Consider the following 21,827-nt stretch of genomic DNA (forward strand, 5'->3'; position numbering starts at 1 on the left):
CCTACATTACTTTTTTTTTATCTGTGATTTTTCACTTCAGTTTCACTCTCACACATGGAAATGGAAATGTCTTACTTTTTATTGGCTCTAGTTTTACAAAAAGTAGAACTCCCTTTAATTGAAATGGAGATTTGCATGGATATGGCTCTGCAGTGACAGCCAAAAGCCAGTTAGCGGGTAGAACAATATGATGGAATGAATGTTTTAAGTTATAGTGATAGAAAAGGGAATACATGACTAATCAATGCGATAAAGTGTTATTGTATTTAACCTGTAACCACCACAGATGGTGTTTTGGGGGGTTTTCTTCAACCGTTGAATAAAAAATCCCCCAAACCCCCCAAAATAGAACACTTTTACCATAATTCAAAATTTTGGGATAATATCTCAAAATGTCAGGTTATTTATTTATCATAAAGAGTTGGCTACTATTTCAAAATAACTCACAATTGAGAAATTTACTTTAAATTTTGAGTTCTTAAGTCAAAAGTTTGAAATAACCTGAAATTAGTGGAACTTTTTTGTTTTTCAGTGGTTGGATTTTTTTTTCTTGTGTCATGCAGAGCTAAGTCGAAATTTCGACTTACTGAGTAAGTTAACAGAAATTTTAACTTGTAGGTTCCAAGTTTAAAAACATTTTTTTTCGGTGGCAGAATCAAGTTTCCATGCCACAGACGTCACACCGCCGGGCTGTTTTACCGTTCTTTTGCCGCACGGTGTCGCCATTTTACCCGAGGAGACGAAAACAGACCGCCACGCCTGTAGGCGGACCCGCACAGTCGTAGCCAGTATCAGCAGACCAGACACTGGATACAGACAACAACAGTGACAGACCGAGACCGTATTTCTGTTTGCAATCAGCTATGGGTGTAGTCTAAGAAGAGAACACAGTAGCGCACCACAATATACCTCGAAGTTTTATCCTCATGAAGGAGCTCCGTCCTGGTTGAGTTTGGGAGATGGGAGTACTCAATATTGCAGACCAGGTACGCTGGAAGAAAGCGCTCCGTATTTGTGCTGTGGCGCAGTCTATTTGCTGGGAGAGACTCTGCTCTTGTGCGCAACATACTACGTCTTCTCCGCCGAACGGCTTGCTTTCATTATTAGCTCGCGGCGGGTGCATGCATATTTAGCCGGATATTCGCATGGTAATGGTATTATTTGAAAAGATTAGCAATCTTCGTCTTTTAAATGTTAATCTGTGAGGGTTTTTTTGTTTTATTTTTTTGATGGTGTAGTTTAGGCCCTGGTCTGGGTCAGGGCCAGCTCTGTTGCAGAATTAGCTAACAGAAGCCATTTGGCTAGCTGACGTAAGTAAAAATGGCCTATAGGCCTCAGCCAAAGGCTTGGTGTATCTGCTGGAAGCAAACAAGAAATCCATTCAGTTACACACAGTAAAAGTATTCAGTGAAACATTTAATGTCACGGGAGTACATTTAACCTCTCCACTGCGCAGTTGACGGCTTTAACGATGGTTTAACCTCCTCAGATGAGACGTAGATGATGTGTGATGGTCGTATAAGAGTCAGCGCTCCGGCTGCACGTAATTTTTTGCAACGTTATTTTTTGCGGTAATTTGACTGATGTTCCTGTATTGCAGCCTCCTCTGGTCCAGGCCATCTTCAGTCGCAATGCTGAAGAAGTTCAACTATTATTGCACAAAAAGGAGGATGTCAATGCACTGGTATGAAGCAGATTCAGTTACCATGATCATGATTTTGAAGGACGTTACCCCCCCAAAAAATACCTTTTAATTTTTTTTCCCCCCGCATATCAGGACCAAGAGCGTCGTACGCCACTTCATGCTGCTGCCTGTGTGGGAGACGTCCATATAATGGACCTCCTCATTGAATCAGGTGACTGAATTGCGTCCATCTATTTGTGCATTAAGTATTGGTCACCTCTGTTAGCAAGTAATCCTAACACCTGATCATTGTTCCACAAAAATAAGCTTGCTCATTCTTGGCTCTCTCGACCTCTGTATCACCTGAAATATAATTAAAATCTACTATGTAATATAGTATGTAATAGTGTTTCTGTTTCTGTATCACAGGTGCCAGTGTAAATGCTAAAGACCATATATGGTTGACCCCCTTGCACAGGGCAGCTGCTTCCAGGAATGACGTAAGCAATGTATTTCCTTTTTTTGTTTAAGACTGATGATTTCCCAGTCAGATGACCTCATCATCTAAGTCTTTTATGTATTAATTTACAGAGATTATAATTCTTATTTAGACTTACACACTCATGAACTGCACTAAATTAAATGTGGGAAGCTGCAGATGTGATATGCACCTTAAGCTGTGGTGATTGCTTCCCTCTTCCCAGAGGGCAGTGGGTCTGCTGCTGAGGCGCGGAGCTGACGCAAATGCACGTGACAAGTTCTGGCAGACGCCTCTGCATGTGGCTGCTGCCAACCGTGCCTCGCGCTGCGCAGAGGCCCTGCTGACCCAGCTGAGCAACGTGAACATGGCAGATCGCAGTGGCAGGACTGCCCTGCACCATGCGGCGCAGAGTGGTTTCCAGGAGGTGAGGCTTAAATGATTTGCTTTGTTTTTGAAGGACATAGTGTTCTCTTTGCAATAAAGTTCCTTCAATTTGTCTTGCAGATGGTTAAGCTGCTGCTGAACAAAGGGTCCAACCTGAGTGCCATCGATAAGAAGGAGAGACAGCCTATCCACTGTGCTGCTTACCTGGGTAAGCAAGTTTTACTTTTCTTGCCAAATAGCACTTACAGGAGTGATGACAAGTGCCGGCCTGGGCTTTTAATCTGTTGAAATAAGTAGAACTTGTAATGAATTGTGTCTTTCTTGTATTATCCACAGGGCATCTAGAGGTTGTGAAGTTACTGGTGTCGCGCAGTGCTGACAAGAGCTGCAAGGACAAACAGGGCTACACACCTCTCCATGCTGCTGCTGCAAGTGGTCACATTGAAATTGTAAAGTACCTGCTTAGGATGGGGGCAGATGTGAGTAACTATGCAAGAAATATTTACCTTTAGAAAAGCCAAAGTAGTCTTCCCTCATGTCTGGTTTATAAATTGTGAGCGTCTGAGAGCAGCTCAGGGTGCACTTTATTTATTTTTCAGGCTTTTGGCACATTCTGATGTCGTTTTGTTCTGTTTTATTGTCAGATTGATGAGCCCAATGGCTTTGGAAACACTGCGCTTCATGTGGCTTGCTACATGGGGCAAGAAGCTGTGGCTACAGAGCTGGTGAACCATGGAGCTAATGTTAACCAACCCAACAAGTGTGGCTACACCCCTCTGCACCTGGCTGCCGTCTCCACCAACGGTGCCCTCTGTCTGGAGTTGCTGGTCAACAATGGGGCAGATGTCAACCAGCAGGTAGCTGTTTTGGTTCTTCTTCTTGTTTACTTTATTTCACTGCTTCTGAAAGTAGTGAAACTCCACATTTTTATTAAGGGCAGCTTTGCAAGAGTCAGAGTTGGAATAGTTGTAGATGGGTTGATCAGATTATTCGATCCTTTGGCCATTCTGACAACATAAACAAATATTAAGAAAAAAAAGAACCAAACGAAATCCAGGTCCCAAGGTTTCATTTACCATTTATGATTTCTCAGTTTCTAGTTTACAGTGCCTTAATAAGAATATTACTGCACATTTTTGTTGAAGAAAATTATCAAACAAAAATCTATAGGTGCCTTTATCCCAGTGCCAGAGTGCACCGGCCCAGGTTTAAGTCTGGGCTGTCTTCCCTCTTTCTCTCTTGCTCTCTACTTTTCTGTCTATCTTCACTGCTCCACTATCTAAAAAGGCAAAAATGCCCCCCATGCATAAGATCTACCCTGAAATGTGTTTGTTACCCCCTGCAGAGCAAAGAAGGGAAGAGCCCCCTGCACATGGCAGCCATTCACGGACGCTTTACACGCTCTCAGATCCTCATCCAAAATGGTAACACAGAGTGTCCGGTCTCGTATTTATTTTTATTTTAATATAAGATCATGTCACTGTCTCTCTCTTTCTCTTCTGTTAATGGGTCTTTGATTTACTCCCTGTACTCTGATGTCCGTCAGGTGGGGAAATTGATTGTGTGGATAAGTATGGCAATACTCCTCTCCACGTTGCTGCTAAGTACGGCCATGAACTGCTGATCAGCACTCTGATGACCAACGGAGCAGACACGGCCAGGTATCAGACAACTTTAAGTGGTGTTGCTGATGTAGTAATGTAATCTTACTGTGAGGTTATAGAAATGGTTTAAAGCATAGCCCAATATGAGGGTGCATTAAAGTTTATGCTTCACGATGTAAGACGCTTGGTTGTAAGTAGATGCATTTGTACCATCGACTGTTTTGTTTCTTCTTTGCAGACGTGGGATCCATGGAATGTTCCCCTTGCACTTAGCTGTGCTGTACGGGTTTTCAGACTGTTGTCGCAAGTTACTCTCCTCAGGTTTGTTTAATAAATGCGTGCACTCTTCTTTACCCTAATCCCTTACCATCTGTGTCTGTGTATTACTTTGAGATAGTTGTTACCTCCAGCTGTTTGCTCATTGCCCCACAGGTCAGCTGTATAGTATAGTTTCATCTATGAGTAAAGAGCATGTACTATCAGCTGGGTTTGACATAAACACCCCTGACAACTTTGGGAGGACCTGTCTACACGCTGCTGCCTCTGGAGGGTGAGATGCAGAATCTGGTTTAACACTAAAATATTAAAATGAGCAGAAATGTTGCACATGCATTACATTAAATTCTTTACTTCCATTTCATTTATTCTCATGATCTTTTTTTTGTTTGTTTGTTTTTTTTTCCAGAAATGTTGAATGTCTGAACTTGCTTTTAAGTAGCGGTACCGACTTGAATAAGAGGGACATAATGGGAAGGTGAGTCCTGCTCATCTTGTTTAGGTGTCATCTGGTTTTAAACAGCATCTGAGTATCATGTCCTGCATACTCAACACAGGTTAGAATTCAAAGTGAGGACTTTTTTCTGTCTGCAGGACACCGTTGCACTATGCGGCTGCTAATGGGAGGTACCAGTGCACTGTGACCCTGGTGAGCGCTGGCGCTGAGGTCAACGAGCCTGACCAGACAGGCTGTACTCCCCTGCACTATTCTGCTGCCTCTCAAGCCTTCAGCAGGTTAGACACTTGTTAATCTCCTTCTCTCTGTTTTCTGTTTGAAAAGACAGAGTCAATACAAGCTACCAAATTCAGCCAAAGTCAAAAAGTCAACTGTTATTTTAGAAAAATGGCTGGCCAATTTTAAAAACCTGTAATATAGATACGTTATTTTGCCTCTCATCCAAAAGCAGGGGTCTCAAACTTAAATGAGCTGTAGGCTACTGCTGGCACTGTCATCTCATGTGAGGGCCACTTTACTAACTACCAAATAAACAAATTGGTACTCTCTTTCTGGCCTTACACATGGCAGCACTTCTGCTATTACTTTGTTTGTATTTAACAAAATAAAAGCACAGACCGAAGGGTACACGTTAGTTTTTGACTGCTAGTGAAAATTGTTTTCTTTACAAATAACTTTTTCACTGGACTAAACGCAGCCAATCCCTCAACATGTTTGTACATTCTGCTCATATTGCCTTCATATTAAATTTTTTTTTTTTGCTTTTTAAAGAACTTATTTTAACATTGCACTTAACAACAAACAAATCCTCCCTAACAAAAAAAGTAACTTCAAGGGCCAAACTGCATTGTTTTTTCACGTGGGCCACAAGTTTGAGACCCCAGTCCAAGAAGCTTCTTCAGTTCTCAAACATGTGATGGTTGTTTTAGGTATTTGGGTGTTCTAAAACAGCAGCTCACACGTTGATGCAAGGTGTGAGATGGTGTTGAAATGCCTGGGAAGGCATCTCAAAACTGTATCATCAGTGGCTGATAAGTGGTGTCATAATCCACCACCTCTAAACGATGGTTGTTCACAGTGGATGTGGTCCCTCGTTTACTCCTCTTTCAAACCGGCTGTCTTCACGGTCCTGCACCCTTTAAATGCAGGTGTACACTTGTTGAGGTGGATCTGGTATTTTGTGCCATGTGTTTGTGGAAGAATTATTTTGTTTCTCCATGTTAAGGTCTGAGCACTACTCACAGCAGACACTACGTTTTCCTCTGTATCGGATAAACTGTTCTCGCCAGCCTATACAGACAAATATGACTCTATATATGACCCATATGAACCATCAAGTTTGAGAAGTTAATTTTAACCACGTCACAGCATAATTTAGGAAAGTTTGACTAAATGGAAGCATTTCTTGTTTGTTTCAGAGTTGATCGTCATTTTTCTGGGAGCCATCAGAATGATGAGGACGAGGCAAAGGAGTCATACTTGTAAGTTCTGGTTTTGTTTTTTGGTTTGGTTTTTTTTTTGTCTTTTCATCACCTGACCATAACCGGTTAATTGTAGGCAAATTACATGTCTTCTTTATGTCTTTTTTTTCTTCTTCTAATAACAGCTGCTTGGAGCATCTTTTGGACAATGGTGCTGATCCATCAATGGTGAATTCAAAGGGTTACAGTGCTGTTCACTATGCAGCTTACCATGGCAACAAACAGAATCTGGAGCTGGTGAGTTTCCTGTTTTAAACTCACCAAATAACTTGGCCCATAGATTAATCAGTCATCTCACACGTTTTGCATCAGGTTGGGGATTAGTTCATGTGGCTAATGACAATTTATGTAACATTTTCTTTTACTAGTTTCTTTCCTAAATTACACAACATCAATTCTTCTGCCTTGCTTTCAGCTCTTGGAGATGTCCTTTAATGCACTAGGAGACATAGAGAGCAGCATTCCAGTCAGTCCACTGCATCTTGCTGTAAGTGTTGCACTCACTTGCAGTCACTTCTGCTCGTCTTCAGCTTCATAATCTTAACTAAATGCAAAATTGTGACTACCTTCCTCTGCTCGTTCAGGCTGATAAGGGCCACTGGCAGGCTTTGCGTGTGCTCACGGAGACAGCAGCATATGTGGACATGCAGGACGCTGCAGGCCGTTCTGTACTCTACTTGGCTGCACAGAAAGGCTACGCACGCTGTGTGGAGGTGCTATTGGCCCAGGGGGCTTCCTGTCTCCTCAATGACAACCGCCTCATGTGGACTCCAATTCATGTTTCAGGTATCTGAGCTGGAAGATTTCTTGATACAGCAATGTTTGTGATTCTTTCCCACAAGTCGATTTTGTGTTTTGTTTTTGTTTTTTCCCTTGTAATTGTTCTTTTGTATCTTATTACATTCCAGCTGTGAATGGACACTCTGACTGCCTGCGCATGATGATTGATTATGGGGAGGAGGGAGATCTCACTAACATGGCAGACAAATTTGGCCAGTGAGTTGTTTTATTTTTTTATTTTTAGTTTATTTTTATTTATTTTTTTCATTCAGCTTCAAAAAACTTTAATGCTTAAAGCTAACTTGACGAGTGAACATCCAGTGCTAAAGTGTATTTTTTGTTGTTTTTGTCCCCATCCAGGACCCCTCTGATGCTAGCTGTTCTCGGAGGACACACTGACTGTGTCCACTTCCTGCTAGAGAAGGGTGCCTTGCCAGATGCCAAGGACAAGAGAGGCAGCACAGCTTTGCACAGAGGGGTAGGTCAAAGAAACAACAGTTAACCTAGCATGCATGTCTTTGGACTGTGAGAGAAAGCTGGAATACTCCTAAATGCCATCTCTGTTTGAAATGTAGTAATTTAAATGCTGCTATTAAACTTGGAAGTTGGTATTAAAAAACAAAAACAACATTGTAACTGTAAAGCTCGTTTTTAACAGGTGCCTCTGTTTGAAAATTCTAATGACAATGACAATGCCAGGTGCATCTTTCTGGTCCTGTTTCAGGTCTTTGATGGATTTTCTCCCTATTTTTGTTTTCTTTTTTTCTTCCAGTTGTAAAATTGTCATCAAATGTTTTATAAACGGGACACTGCTCAGATGCACAAAGTTTCCACCTGTTAGTCTTATGCAAATGCGTGTTGCTGCAAAAAATACCCAAATGCATGTTAGATTGTGTTGTCTTTGGCATTTTTTTTTTTGTTAAAGAAAAAACAAAACTTGGTCACGTACAAGCACTGAACTAAAAATGAATGGAAAAAGCAGCCAGTATCCAAACAAAACTTTGAAAGACCTTTGAAAAGCCTGGAAAACTATCGTGCAAGACCACTTTAGAAAAAGTCTGGCTCCTTGGAAGTAAAATGTAAAGGGGGGGAAAGTAATATTCTGAATTCAGTTTTTGACAGTGAAGTTTAGCTCATTCCCCATTGTTTTTCGTTGCACAGGCTGTGTTGGGTCATGATGAGTGTGTGACAGCCCTGCTGGAGCACAAAGCTTCTGCTTTATGTCGGGACACCAAGGGTAGGACACCGCTGCACTATGCTGCATCCAGAGGCCACACAAAGATCCTGGCCAGTCTGGTGCAGGCCGCCATGGAAACAGACCCACAAGATAAATTGCTGGACAACAAACAATACACCCCATTACACTGGGCTGCTTACAAAGGTTTGCTAAGTGTAATGCCTAATCCCCAAACATTAATGTTACACATAATCACTGTCACATCTGTTGTCTCTAATGTTAAATGTGTGTTTGTTCTCAGGGCATGAAGACTGTTTGGAGGTTTTACTTGAATATAAAACATTTATCCATGAAGAGGGAAACCCTTTCACCCCCCTGCACTGTGCTCTGTGAGTATCTTGGTCTGGAAAAACAAATTACCTTTAGATAACGTTAACTTTTCATTAACATGGTTTTCTTGCTGATAGGATGAATGGCCACTGCGGTGCTGCAGAAAGACTGCTGGAAACCTCTGGGGTCCACATGATTAACACCAGAGATGCCAAAGGAAGGTGAGGCTGCAGAATGAAAAGTACTTTATCAGGTTTTTAGGAATAAATTTGTTCTATTTAGTAAAAAAAAAAAAACTGGGACTTTTAGACTGTGCAAAAGATGACCAATGTGGAGCAATTGTGGTTACCAAATTGTGGTTATTGTTGGGGTTTCCTGCTTTCTTTTTTTGTATTATTGTAGGGATACCTTACAGTACAAAGCACCTTGAGGCAACTGTTGTTGTGATTTGGTGTGATTTTTGGCTATAAACAAAAATATAGGGATGGGATGTGGAGTTAAATGTTACATAGTTTATAAATGGGCAAACATTTTCCCACATTCTCGACTGGGAGATCTTGGTGGAATATCCGAAACAGATCTTTAATAAAGGGGGCATAAAAGACAATTTAAAAAGACGTACAGCAGCCTGGTCCTGTTTGACCGCAAAGAGCATGACAGGAAAGTTGGCTCGTAAGCACAGACATTTAACAGGGTTTTGTTTGTTTTGTTTGTTTTTTTTTTTGTTTCCTGTCCCTATAGGACCCCACTGCATGCTGCTGCATTTGCTGAGGATGTTGCAGGACTTCAGCTTGTGCTTCGTCATGGAGCAGACATCAATGCAGTGGACAAAAGTGGACGCTCTGCTCTGATGGTAGCAGCTGACAAGGGACACAGCGGCACCGTGGGTAAGTACTACAACTGTTACTTATGTGGGATTTAGTTTTTGTTGCAGAATGTGAAACATTTCTATAACAATAAAAAAAAAAGAAAAAGGCAAATTAGTGCAACAAAAAAAAATAAACAAATTTGTGTCTTGGTGTTGTCCAGCCATCCTCCTTCACCGGGCCAAGGCTGACCTGACACTGCTGGACGAGAATAGGAACACTGCCCTGCACTTGGCCTGCAGCAAGGTACACGTTAGTTTTTCACAAGATCCTCAAATCACAGGATTCTCTAAGGAATATCTTTCTGTTGACATTTTATTATTATTATTATTGTTGTTATTATTTTATTTTATTTATTTATTTATTTTATGGTCATTTGTTTTATTCCTCAGGCTCATGAGATGTGCGCCCTGCTGATTTTGGGCGAGATCCACAGTCCCACTCTGATAAATGCCACCAACAGTGCTCTGCAAATGTGAGAACTTGGCAACATTTTAAACCAACAATAGATTTTTTTGTATATGTGGAATTAGACTGACACCCACAACATGCTGCATAGTCCATGTTTTTTCAAACGTGATTTTTTTTTTTCTCCCTTTCAACTGTAAAGTGTTAATATATATTACATTTTTCATGCAGGAATCTACTTAATTTGGATTAATTAATTTGTAGAATTTATCCCCTGTATTGTTAAGAAGATATTTTGCCATGTTGCAGTAACAGATGTACAGGAATTTAATTACTATCACTAGGATCTACATCTGAGCATTGGATTTAGGATGGATCTTTTATTGAATATCATGACTTGCATGTATTTATTTATTTATTTATTTATTTATTTATTTTCCCACACACTACCTTGTTTGTCCACAGGCCCCTCCATCTTGCAGCACGCAATGGCCTGGCTACGGTGGTGCAGGCACTGCTGAGTAGAGGAGCCACGGTGCTGGCTGTGGATGAGGAAGGTGAGCAACACCGAAATTGAGATTTTTCAGTTTGTTTCGTTTTTCTATAGATAAGAACACAAAAGGCAGTCCATTTTTAATCAGTTCATTAATTTTGTTAGTCTTGTTACTGTTTGAGGGAAGTAATGTTGAAAGCAGATTTTAATAGGTCTGGTAAACAAACATGCATTGGCCACCAAACACTGCTACCATTATATCCAAGTGTTCTTTTTGTTTTTAGCTCTATATTATTACTGAAACTTGTGATCTTTATTAATGGCACATGGGTTAAATATGCAGGCAGTGGAATGATATTAAAGCCATTACTTATTGGATTTTGGCCCTTTATGTGCAGGTAGCCAGCGGTGAAAGAAAAAGATCTATTACCTTAATAACCTAATGTGCAAAATGTCTCTTTCTTCAGATGTAAAACATTTCATTGTGTTCACTAACTAACACAGACTTTGCATACATGTGGCTGTGCAGGTAGTGAGCAGTGGCCTTTCAGTGCTCTGAGGGTCATTGTCCAAAGGCAGCTGCTTTTGCACTGGGTGTGCCTGTGATCTAATTTGTAGAGGGTTTTTTCTGAAGTGCTTATTATTGCTTAGTTACAAAAGCTTCCTTCTTCAGTGCTGGATGACAGTGACAGACAGGATCATTGTAGACAATGTTGATGCAAGTCCCACCCCTTGATTTTGATTGGCCACTGAGATGGAAGCAACAATGTGTGAGGCGAGTGTTCAAAAGTTGAGCTATACTGAATATTAAAGTGGTTTACCGATGCCCGTGGACAACAAACCATGTACTGGAAGTGAGTCAGTAATAAGAGCTTTAAGAGGGGGAGCTGAGGCAAACTAAGCAATTAGAATTAAGAAAGTGTAGTATTTCTCTGAAATTGTACCACTGAGTTACTTTTTAATTTTTTAAATAATGTTTCATTAGTCATTAGTCAATGTTTCATGATGCTCTAATGTGCATTTTGATGTGGAACAGGACACACCCCAGCTCTGGCCTGTGCTCCCAACAAGGACGTGGCTGACTGCCTGGCTCTGATCCTCTCTACCATGAAGCCTTTCCCCCAGCGGGACCCTTCCTCCTGCTCCTGCTCCTCTCCTACAGTCTCCCCCTCCCCGGGTCTCAACTTGTTGAAGCACTGCGGCATCACTGCCGCCTGCGCCCCGCTGCCCAGCAACGGCCTCCACAACGGCTACGTCAAAGACCGTCACGGTGCACCAGTTGGCCTCGACGGGTGTCTGTCTGAGTGAGGCCACACGGCCCTCTCAGTCAGCTGCTATCACCATCATCACCACCAGGGGGCGACTCCCTTTAAAATGGCCCAGAGGACCAGGAGAGCACCCACCCACATGTCTGTTTTCTGTGTATGTATGTGTTTGTGTGTCTGTGTGTGCGTGAGTGTTTGGTCTTCTCTTGAGGTGCAGTCAAACCTAATATGCAATTAGATCCCATTCCTCCATCTCCTAATAGTGCTTAATATGTAGAGGCACATTGCTCTACAAGGTCACTCAGATAAAGTGTGGCATTCAAAATAAACACTAGCAATCTGGCCATCTCTAAATCATTTAACCCTTTAAAATCATGTTGACATAGTTATATAACCAACATTTAAGAGCATGTCTTTATCCTCGACTGTATTTCGCTTCATATCACTCACTATAAAGAAAGTCATATCATGTTAAATCAGTTGCAGTGACCTTGTAGAGGAACATACAGCCTTCCCAAATTAATGATCAAAGAGTTTCTTTGTTTTTTATGGTAATTACTTTCTTTTTTTTTCTTTTTAATTTTGTTTTTAAATTGTCCGTTAGCCTAGATTTTTATGAAGGAACCACACAAGGGAAAAATCTAAATTTAGCTTCAGAGTGCAATGCTTGTGTACTACAGTACAATCTGCAAATTTGGAAAAGGGTCACAAAGATGTTAATTCCATAGTGTACTTTAAATGTACGGCCTAGAATTGTTTGGCATTTTAAGATAATTTGGTAATGCTGCTGAATACATTGGCATGCTCTCCTTCCAAAGGAGAGCCATGCTCGGGTCAGCATCGTAACATCGATCTGTTCTTAATGCTGACTTCCTTTTTTTTAAAGATGCTAAATAAGTGTTTGTTAAGCTAGAATGTTTCTAAGCATATAAGTTATGACCAAAGTTGATCAACACTACTATGGCTATAAATTATTTATTTGAGATGAACTGTACTGTATAGAGAAAGACAATAGATCTCGATATACCTCGTCAACTCGTTTAGCAGCTGCTTCATCTTCACCCAGGGTCCGTAGGCCTAATGTTCTCTTTTTGTAGGACTAGAGAACTACTGTAGGATAGTGACTGACTGAGGCCTTGTTTATTCTAGATGAAGGCTTTACTAGTAATATCTGCCAACAACACCTCATCAAAGCATCATATATCTGAGCACATAAGTGAACAAGCCATTTCAATTTATTTCCCATCTCTTTAACAGTGTTTTTAAGGAAAAGATTTTAGAATCTGAATGACCTGATTGTTGAAAAGAGTGATCAATTTTGGGTTTTGGCGCTAATGATGTTTTTGCTCTTTGTGTTTCTAAAGTTGAACCGGCCATCAGCATTGCGGTTTTAACAAGCTCTCTCTAAAGGAGTATTTCTCGGAGCTGATGAACTAGTCTTAAGCATCTAATAGCTTATATGTCAACCGGTAAACGCTGATCAATTAGAACAGATTAAGGAGTATTGTCTGCTATTTTTATTGGGCAGTTTTCAAGCAATATTTTCTTTTGGCCTTCTTTTGTTTGGCGTTATTGAATAGACAATCACTGTCACAAGGGCTTTTGTTTCCCTGGAATGTGTTTTGATTTTTCTTTTTCTTTTTTTCTCGGGGGTTAGTTTTTTGGTTTTTTTTAATATTTCATGGAAAAATAACCTAAAGACTAAACGAATGGCTCTGTGTGCCGGGCATTTTACTGTCAGTGTCAACACAAATGCACTGGATTGCCTTTATGGCATCTCATGAAATGCCTTTTTGACCCATGCCTTCCGTACGTAACACATCATTTCAGTTGGATTGCTTAATGGCAGAGAATGACGAGCCCTAAGACCAATTATGTCTCCACCAATTTGATTGGAACAGCATTAAACCACAGTATCTAGTGGGAATAAAACTGCCCGGCTTATCTTTGTGTCCAGGCATTATCAAAGACCAGGGAGTTTGAAATCCCTAATAGAATCAAATAGGGCTAAGAGGAAAAAGAGAGGGATCTTTGCTTAGGCCAATACCTGTTATTTAGATTTCAGGAATAGCAGAAATCCAAATATGTGCTTTTTTTGTGTTCATTTTTTTGTCTCTTCACCCCATTTTCTGGTACTAAGCATACTAAAGATGATTGTATCGGACCACTAGAGCTGTTTGTGACTTTTAGATGTTATACCTATGCTATTTTGTTGTTGTTTTTATTTTTAAAAACCATCGGCTGGTGGTTAAATTACACTGAGTCAGATTGTTTTCATTGGCGCGATAACTTCATATCCACAGGTAATGAAGTGGCACAATTGCACACGTTAGTTGACTGGATGAGAGATGAGGACCTAGGCTAGGCTATGTTGTTAAATACATCTTACAAAAACACTTTCGCATAATTGTATTTAACTTGGTTTTCTAAAACTGACAATAGTACACGTTAGGGCAGTGATTTCTGAGTTAATGATTCATAGTTTGCATTTAATACAACCTCTATAACTGACTGAAATGACGCGAAACTAATTGGTGAACCCCAGCCTTCGTTCTCTTGATTAGTTTATAGTTTTCTCGAGAACCAATATAATATTACTGGGGATAGGTACATACTTTGTTGTAATCTCAGGATCTGTGCTGAAACAACAGGCAGAATTTATTAATCCAATCAGATCTCTGCAGGATTATTATGTCTACACTTTTCTTCTTGATGGGATGTTCCATAATTTAATTCCTTTTTAACCCCAATCCCACAGCACTTAATTAGATAGTCAAGCACGCACTTTAGTACATTCAGGTTCTAAGTGTGCAAAATAGAGCAGATGTAATGTATGTACTTATGTTTACATGCATGTGTAATGCTGCTGAAAACAGGAAAGAAGGGTTGTAAAAAGACAAGCAAAGGCTGCAATGAAATTGTACTCCAACAATGCATTATTTAAAATAGGGAAAAAAAGAAAGGAAAAAAAAAAAGGTGTATTTTTGGGGACAGTGTCCACTGCCCGCTCACTTGAGTTATCGGTTTCTGGGTGTATGGCCCAGCAGCGTGATATGGTTACATTACCCAGCCTACTGCTGACGATAGACTCTGGTCTAAGTCACTTAAAGTCAGTCCAATGATTTTTAAACACCTCAGGCAGGCTCCTCAAAAACTACATACTCTTTCTGCCATCAGTAGGTGCTGTCAGGCCAGCCTGTCCAGGCAGGGGTGTCCTTTTTTAATTTTTTTTTTTTTTTTTTTGCTTGCCTCTTGTGATGTCCATATCTGACCAGTAAATGGAGCCATTGCCCCTTGCAACTATACAAGTCGTAACTGAATCCTTTTGTTTTATTACAGTGTTCTTATACATGCTTTTTTTCATTATTATTATTATTTGTGTGTACCAGTAATAACTGAATGATTGTGCACGGAGCTAGATCACGATTTTGATATAGCAACGATTAAACAAATGGAGCATATACAATATATCTGGAGTCAGAAACGGAAAGCAATGAAAGGTCCACTTGTAGCAATAGCGCACGTGCGTGTGTAATAGTGTGCAGCACAAATATTGCACTGCCATCCATTTAGGCCAGTTTAGTAAATCAAAGCATAAATGCCAATGGAAGATTTAAATGCGGGTTAGATGTCATAATCTTTGGTCACAAAAAAAAAAGGCCTGATTGCCAAAATGTGTTAAGGGGGGAAACCCCTCTTAGTAAAGCAGCAATGGATTTATGCATTCAAGCAGTTTACAGTCTGACCATCAAATCTGAGCCATGAATTTTCTGACTGAAATGAATGTAGGGTCAGTTTAGAGCAGGACAAATTGCTTTCTCCCGACTTTAAACTGTTGCTCTTCATTTGTCTTGCATAGATATGATTATACAGGTAGCATGTAGTAAAATGATTCTCTGCATATTATACTGTGTGTGTAGTAGTCTTCCTGCATCGAAAGTCTGGATATTTCTTTTGGCATTATCATTGGTGTATAGGCTTACTGTTGTGAAATATCACTTTTCTTTCTCTATACATATTGTGTGGAGTGTAGCCTACAAGGTAAACGGAGGACAGGAGTTCAGATGAATTCAACATTCATATTCATCCATTCCATTGAGATTGCCTTACAGTACAGTAAAACAAGAGGGACAAGAAGGTCTTCAGTAGATACGATCACACGTTAAATAGCCTATATTTGACAAAAAAAAAATGCACCTAAGCTACACCCATTTAGTGCCATAGAAACCTTGATTTGCCTTTAGACATTAATCACATTTACTCAGTCCGTAACATATTCAGACATAGGCAGGAGTATTATAAATTTTGTGTTTGGAGCTGCATGCTTTTCACCAGTTATATTAGTCAAAAGAAAAGCTATAAATATTTGCATGGGATATTCATACTTGAAACCAAGTATTCTGTTTGGAAAAAAAAAATGGTGTTGCTAGAAGTCTATTTTATAATTGGACATTTTTTGAAGAATATACTTAGTCCCTTTGGTATTGGCAAAGCAGTCCCTAGGTTTTGTGGTAAATAAGGTGGTTTGTAAAGTGTGTTACAAGGAGAAAAAAACAATTTTTGATGTCCAAAACTGCATGGTATAAATACAGAATAGAACTGATTTGCCTCAATGGATGTCTTGGTTCTTACTTGAAGTAAATTGCAAATTTCAATTCAACCCTCTGATCCACTGTTGAGCCTTTTGCCTTAAAAGCTATAAAAGAAAATGATACCTGGCAGTACCTGTTTAGTTGTCACCTTCAGAGTTATGCTGCTAGGTTGGATTGCTGAAAAAGAAAATTGGCTTTTTTTTTTTTTTTCCTTCTTTTATTTGGTCTTACAAAAATCTCTGGGTGTCAAGAAGCACACAAATAAATTGAGGTAGCACATAGCTCAAGGTTGCCATGGTGCAGAGATTGCTCGGAGTGGTTGGGATCTCGCCATATTTTCCACTGTGAATGAATTCAGAGTTCACTCGTAAACAATCAACTTTGGCTTATGTAATATCTAGAGCCAAACGACCGGGGTGGGGGGTGGGGGGAGAGCAGTGGTGTACCTCAGAAATATTCAGACAGAAAAGAAATTCTTGCTTGTACAGCTATGCTAACAAAGAGTTCAGATCTTTCGATCCATTTCGTTGTGAGTTGTGTAATTCTGCTTAAACCAGCCTAAATCAGATGTATCTACGCGGAAGTGTTTGATTAGTGTCAGTAGATGTCTCATGTTTCCTACCTTACGAAGGGGCAGCCAACTGCACTTTGTACTTTTTATTGGACCTGCAGTTTTACCTCATCAGTGATCTTTTGTGTGACAATGCTGACATTGATCCTCTGTGATTTTTGGGGGGGCGGGGCGTTCTTTTTTTTTCTTTCTTTCTTTTTTTTTTTCCTTCCTGATGCCAGTTGTGAAGATTTCTCGTGTAGTGTGAGTGACTTTTCAACATATGCATGTCGAACCTAAACATGCACAAGCCCTTTTATTCTTCTTTTTTTCCTTTTTGAATTGAAAACTGAACTGAAAAGCTTAGTTAACCCTGTTGCGACATGTTTCTCTTCATTACGATCAACCAATGACTCTGTTATCTGACGCAAGTCATGTGGAGCAAAGGGTAGAGTCTAAGTTAAGGTGGGAAATGAAGGTAGCTATAAAACTTTACCTCTGTAAGTCAGAACAATACAAGTTTTACATTATGACTAATGCTCGTTTGACCGCCTTCCCTGCCTGAACACTTGGTCATTAATTTCCCCCACCAATAAGACCTGTGTAATATCGAACACAGTGTTGGCATGGTGCCTTTTATTTGTTACTACCGAAAGGTACGGTCTTCCATTTGTATTTCCCAGAAGCCTTATATTGGGAAAGAGAAATTACACTGAACATACAGTAGACTACAGTAGATGGGCTCATACTCCCACTGAGCATTATTACTTCAATCTAGTGTGATCCAAGTTAAAACGACGAAAACAAACAAAACACTCTAAAGAACTCCTACAGTTTTAGTCTGGATTTCACTATTTGCTCCCTTCGGGAGGCTGAATAACTTGCACAGTACTGATGCGATTTAGGGCACATCAAACATCAGATGGATGAGGATCAATAGTACGAAAGCACAAATCCAAAGAAGGCACCTCGGGGCTCAGCTGGCTCTCTCAACAATAAGAAGCGAAGGAGCCTATAGACCAAATTGAGGCAAAGAAGTGAGGAAAAACATCTAACTCTAGTGCAGGAAACATGAGGTTTGATTGTCAGTAACACATTAACTGTAGAAAGACCATTGCCTGGAATTTCAGAGCTTTCTTCTGATTGTTCTTCTCAACTCTTGGGTATTCGTTGACAGTTAGTAACTTCACAGTGCAGATTGTGAAACGATGCGGTACCTGAATTCAACATCAGACATAGGTAAACTGTTTGTTGTGACTGTGTTGCGATTTGATTGTGGAGATTGTTTTTTGTCTTTTATTTTTAGGCTAGACTGACTACAAGTAGGGTTGCAGTAGTAGCTGTGTGCAGTGTTAATAACAGTGTGATCATATTATAGGAGTGACGTAACATTTGTTGTCTTACTTCGACATTAAGGCATGGATCATCTTCTCTCAAGCTGACCTCGTTTGAAATGGAAGATAAAAGTGCAATAACCTTTTGTTTATCATTGCTTCCTCAGTTGGGAAAAATATTTAATATGCCCTTTTTTTTTTTTTTGTTAACACCAAAAGTCACTCATCTGTAGCAAATGAAGGATTTCAAGTGGTCCTCTTGTTTGTGATCAGAGAGGTGGCATTTGATTGTGGAGTGTGTGTGATATTCCATTCTTAAAACTGTGATCGACATACATCTTTAACAGCTGCCTGCTCAGACAAAGGACCCTGCACAAGTTGATAAATTTGAGTAGGAGCATTTTTTTTTCTTCTTTCTTATGGATGGACTTTGATGGTATTGTAGTTTGGACTTCTGGTTTAATAGCCGGTGTAGACATGTTCATTTGCATGTGTAGATGTGTATATGCATCCTTTCTTCCTCCTTGAATGAAATGTTTTCTCAAAAAAAAAACACAAAAAAAAAACATATTTAGACCTGCTGTCGGCGATGTATGCGGATAAATGGAAATATGAAATGCCTTATATTTGTTTTCAATGTTAAGCATTAAGGGTTCTTACGTGTCCCTCCCTTTTCAGTGTGTAGCCTAAAGCTTGTACAGTTAAGAAACTCATGAGATTTATATCTACTGTATAGCCTGTGTGTTTTCAGAATTTGTTACTTGGAGGTCCTGTGATTGTGGTTTTAGAGAAACATTCCCCTTGAAAGTGCCGTTTGTTTTCACCAGCAAAAGATGTGTCTTTGGGGGGAAACATTTATTTACACGAAGGAAAACAAATGTTCGAAACACTTTCCAGTGTTTACCGTCGAACTGAATGACACAACGCATTCGTGCAGTTGAACCAAGGCAGCAATCTTCTGACGGAGCACCTTATCGACATGCTCCTTCTGTGAGCCCATAATAGAAGTAGTCTCTCACCAAGCTTGATTACTCTAAAGCAGAGCCATATCAAAGAATTTGCCCATTAGGAGCCCCCTTGAATGTGCTATTAGGAATAGCTTACTGTAGGAAAGGATGTATACTGCATGTTCTGTGACATTTTAGTAGTGGTTGTCCCTCTTTCTTTTTTGTTTCTCCGTGTTTTTATGTTTAGTCTGCTTCACTGTAGATGTTGCCACCTCATTGCAACTCACGAGCTATTAACAATCCTCTCACAACTGGACTTAAAGCAGGCGTTGATCTGCTGCTGATGCAGCCTTAAGTCATTGCGAGTTTTAAAAAGGAAACGCTAGATTAATGGGTTGCCTGTTTTGTTTTTGTTTTTTTTGAGTGGCTTATTATGGGGTAATGACAAAGGAGCTCTTATCATGAGTGGAAGGACTTTGAATCAGGTCATGTGATGAATTACAATCAAAGAGTTTCACAGTGCACCTTCATAGAAAGTTAAACAAAAAAAAAAGTTGGCTTGTCCACCCAACATTCCAAAGTTGATTTAATTTTCCACAGTCCTGTCCCTCTGATTGAGAATTTTTATTTTTTTCTCTTTGCTGGTGAATGAAGTGGGCGTGTGTGTCAACGACAGGGTTCCCTATTTAGCCTAACGCTGATTACCTCATTTACAAATCTGCAAATACACTATTCTACTGTGTGTAAAGGAGTCAATGCCATCACCAGCAGCGCGGTCTCGAGACCTGTGATGACAACAGGACCAATGAAGTTGAAATTAGTCAATTTTGAAATATGACCAGTCTGGGAATATAGGGTTAAGACACGATTCAGACATTTTTTTTTCTTCTTTTTTTGTGTAAAGATGAATGAGCCTCTTAAGATTTCTTTAACTAGTACATCACCACAGCTGCTACCCCAGTCAATGCAGGAGCTGTCAGAAAGCTGCAGATACACTTTTGTTTTTTTTTGTTTTTTAAATAGCCAAGTCAATATTCAAAGTTAAAATCAAACACTTGTTAAAACACAGCTCGTCAAACTCCAACTGGACTAGCAGCTGTTGGCACTAGCATGGTTCAGGAAGCCTGGTGTGTCACAATTGTTTAAGTGAACGATTGCGTTAGCGTCACTTGCTGTTTTTTCAGTAGCATTTCTCCTACCTCCTTGTTTTGCAGCCTTGAGTATTGTTCGTCTCTCCACCTGTTCTGACTTACAAAAAAAAAAAAAGTTTATTCACAGTGCGGGAATACAGATTTATCATAAGCAATGGTAGTTATACATAAAGTGTGCTTGGTTGTGCTGTATGTGTACTTGTCTATTTGACGTTTGGAAAAAAAAAATATTTATGAGAAGCATTTATACGACAAAATACCACTGGAATGTGAAGCCAGACAACGTTATGATGCAGATTATGATGATAGTCTATCCCCTTTAACATTCAGTGGCGAATGGTCAGAGGAATCATCTTTTTAAGAAAATGAATAACCATTGGCTTTATATTTTAACAGCATTTATTTCTTTGGTTTCCTCTTATACATATACTTTCCCTATCTAGCCCTATGCTATACAATATTTCAACGTTTACAGCTTCCTTTTGGGTCAGCCATTTATTTATTTATTTTCATTATTTTTATTTTTTCTCCCCCCTACAGTTGTAATGATATCACAGGTTGTCACAGGGATGATAGTAAGGTGTATTTGTAAATGTGGATGAGTTTGAGCCCCTCGAGCCGTATGCCTTTGAATCCATCTGTCCACTCTGTACCAAATTCTGCTACACAGGCGTCTTGTTTCCGCACTGCCCCAACATTTTACATCCAGTTTTGTCTACAAAGGGGTACGGGACAAAGGTGAAAGGTTTGAGGTTTTTCAGACCAGGCCCCACCATCCCACCACCCTCACACCCACCCAACAGCTCACCCATGCCTACTCTAAAACAGGACCAGCCCAACTCCCCCACCCCTCCCCTCTCACCCACCGTCTCACCTTTAACCTCAAGCCATTCATTTTTCTGTTTTTGTTTTATTTTAATTTTTTTCGACAATGCAATCCTGAAAGCACTTTGCCTTGTTATTCCTTTGTGTGAACATGTGAATGATAATTTGTTACAGAAATGTTAAATATGTAAAAGATCATTCACTGTTTTGGAAAAACCTGCATCTGTCTTTCTGACGTTAAAAGGAAAAAAAAAAAAACAATTTAGTGACATTAAACCTGAATCTATTTTATAAAATGTTTGCTGCAGCCAATTGGTCTTGTCATTCAGTATTGTGGCTTAGGGTTGTTTGTGTTCAATAAAGTGCTATTGCTAAATATTTCTTGAGTCTGGAGTTATTTATGTTTTTCGTGTGTTGTGTTTTCTGCAGTGTGTTTCAAACTAGGAACCCAAGAAAAAAACATATATAGCTGAGAAGACATTTTAAACCTTTTAATGTGTGTGTATGTGAGAATCTACTTGAGGCTTGAGGTTTCTCAACTCAAATGAGGAACTAACAAAGCAAAGAACTTGACTGTTTTTACCACCACTGTTAGCTCGCATTTTATAGTAGTATGATGGGAGTGTATTGGACTTTGACCTTTGTGTGTTACTCATAAAGAATTTATATACTTCTTAAAGTGTTTATGTTTTGTGCAAAATACAGTAACAAGCGACATTAAAATATTGATCTGCTGGAGTTTATACGAGATTGAACCACTAGTTTCATAAGAAACTAATGTAATAAAATGACGGACTTGCAT

At 39.7% G+C, this 21,827-nt stretch overlaps 1 protein-coding gene across 1 annotated transcript; it reads left to right on the forward strand.

Moving 5' to 3' along the window:
* The first annotated feature begins 775 nt into the window (after positions 1–775).
* Positions 776–21,403, forward strand: ankrd52a (ankyrin repeat domain 52a). Its single transcript, XM_005918922.3, has 28 exons — positions 776–986; positions 1,601–1,684; positions 1,778–1,856; positions 2,054–2,124; positions 2,329–2,529; positions 2,610–2,697; positions 2,826–2,968; positions 3,134–3,346; positions 3,835–3,913; positions 4,036–4,150; positions 4,332–4,414; positions 4,526–4,643; positions 4,779–4,847; positions 4,964–5,104; positions 6,245–6,307; positions 6,433–6,544; positions 6,723–6,794; positions 6,892–7,093; positions 7,216–7,303; positions 7,448–7,565; positions 8,249–8,468; positions 8,566–8,653; positions 8,732–8,815; positions 9,336–9,481; positions 9,624–9,706; positions 9,853–9,935; positions 10,334–10,425; positions 11,398–21,403. Exons 1-28 carry the CDS (start codon positions 960–962, stop codon positions 11,667–11,669), a joined length of 3,234 nt encoding a protein of 1,077 aa, XP_005918984.1. The 5' UTR covers positions 776–959; the 3' UTR covers positions 11,670–21,403.
* Positions 21,404–21,827: the final 424 nt, after the last annotated feature.

The sequence above is a fragment of the Haplochromis burtoni genome, unplaced genomic scaffold (assembly GCF_018398535.1).
Source record: "Haplochromis burtoni strain Fernald_Lab_line unplaced genomic scaffold, NCSU_Asbu1 Contig_31, whole genome shotgun sequence".
NCBI classification, from domain to species: Eukaryota; Metazoa; Chordata; class Actinopteri; order Cichliformes; family Cichlidae; genus Haplochromis; species Haplochromis burtoni.

Coding starts and splice junctions, on each gene's coding strand:
- ankrd52a (XM_005918922.3), top strand. CDS start 960: ATGGGAGTACTCAATATTGCAGACCAG. Junction 6,545..6,722: donor ACAAACAGAATCTGGAGCTG/GTGAGTTTCCTG, acceptor CCTTGCTTTCAG/CTCTTGGAGATGTCCTTTAA. Junction 10,426..11,397: donor GCTGGCTGTGGATGAGGAAG/GTGAGCAACACC, acceptor GATGTGGAACAG/GACACACCCCAGCTCTGGCC.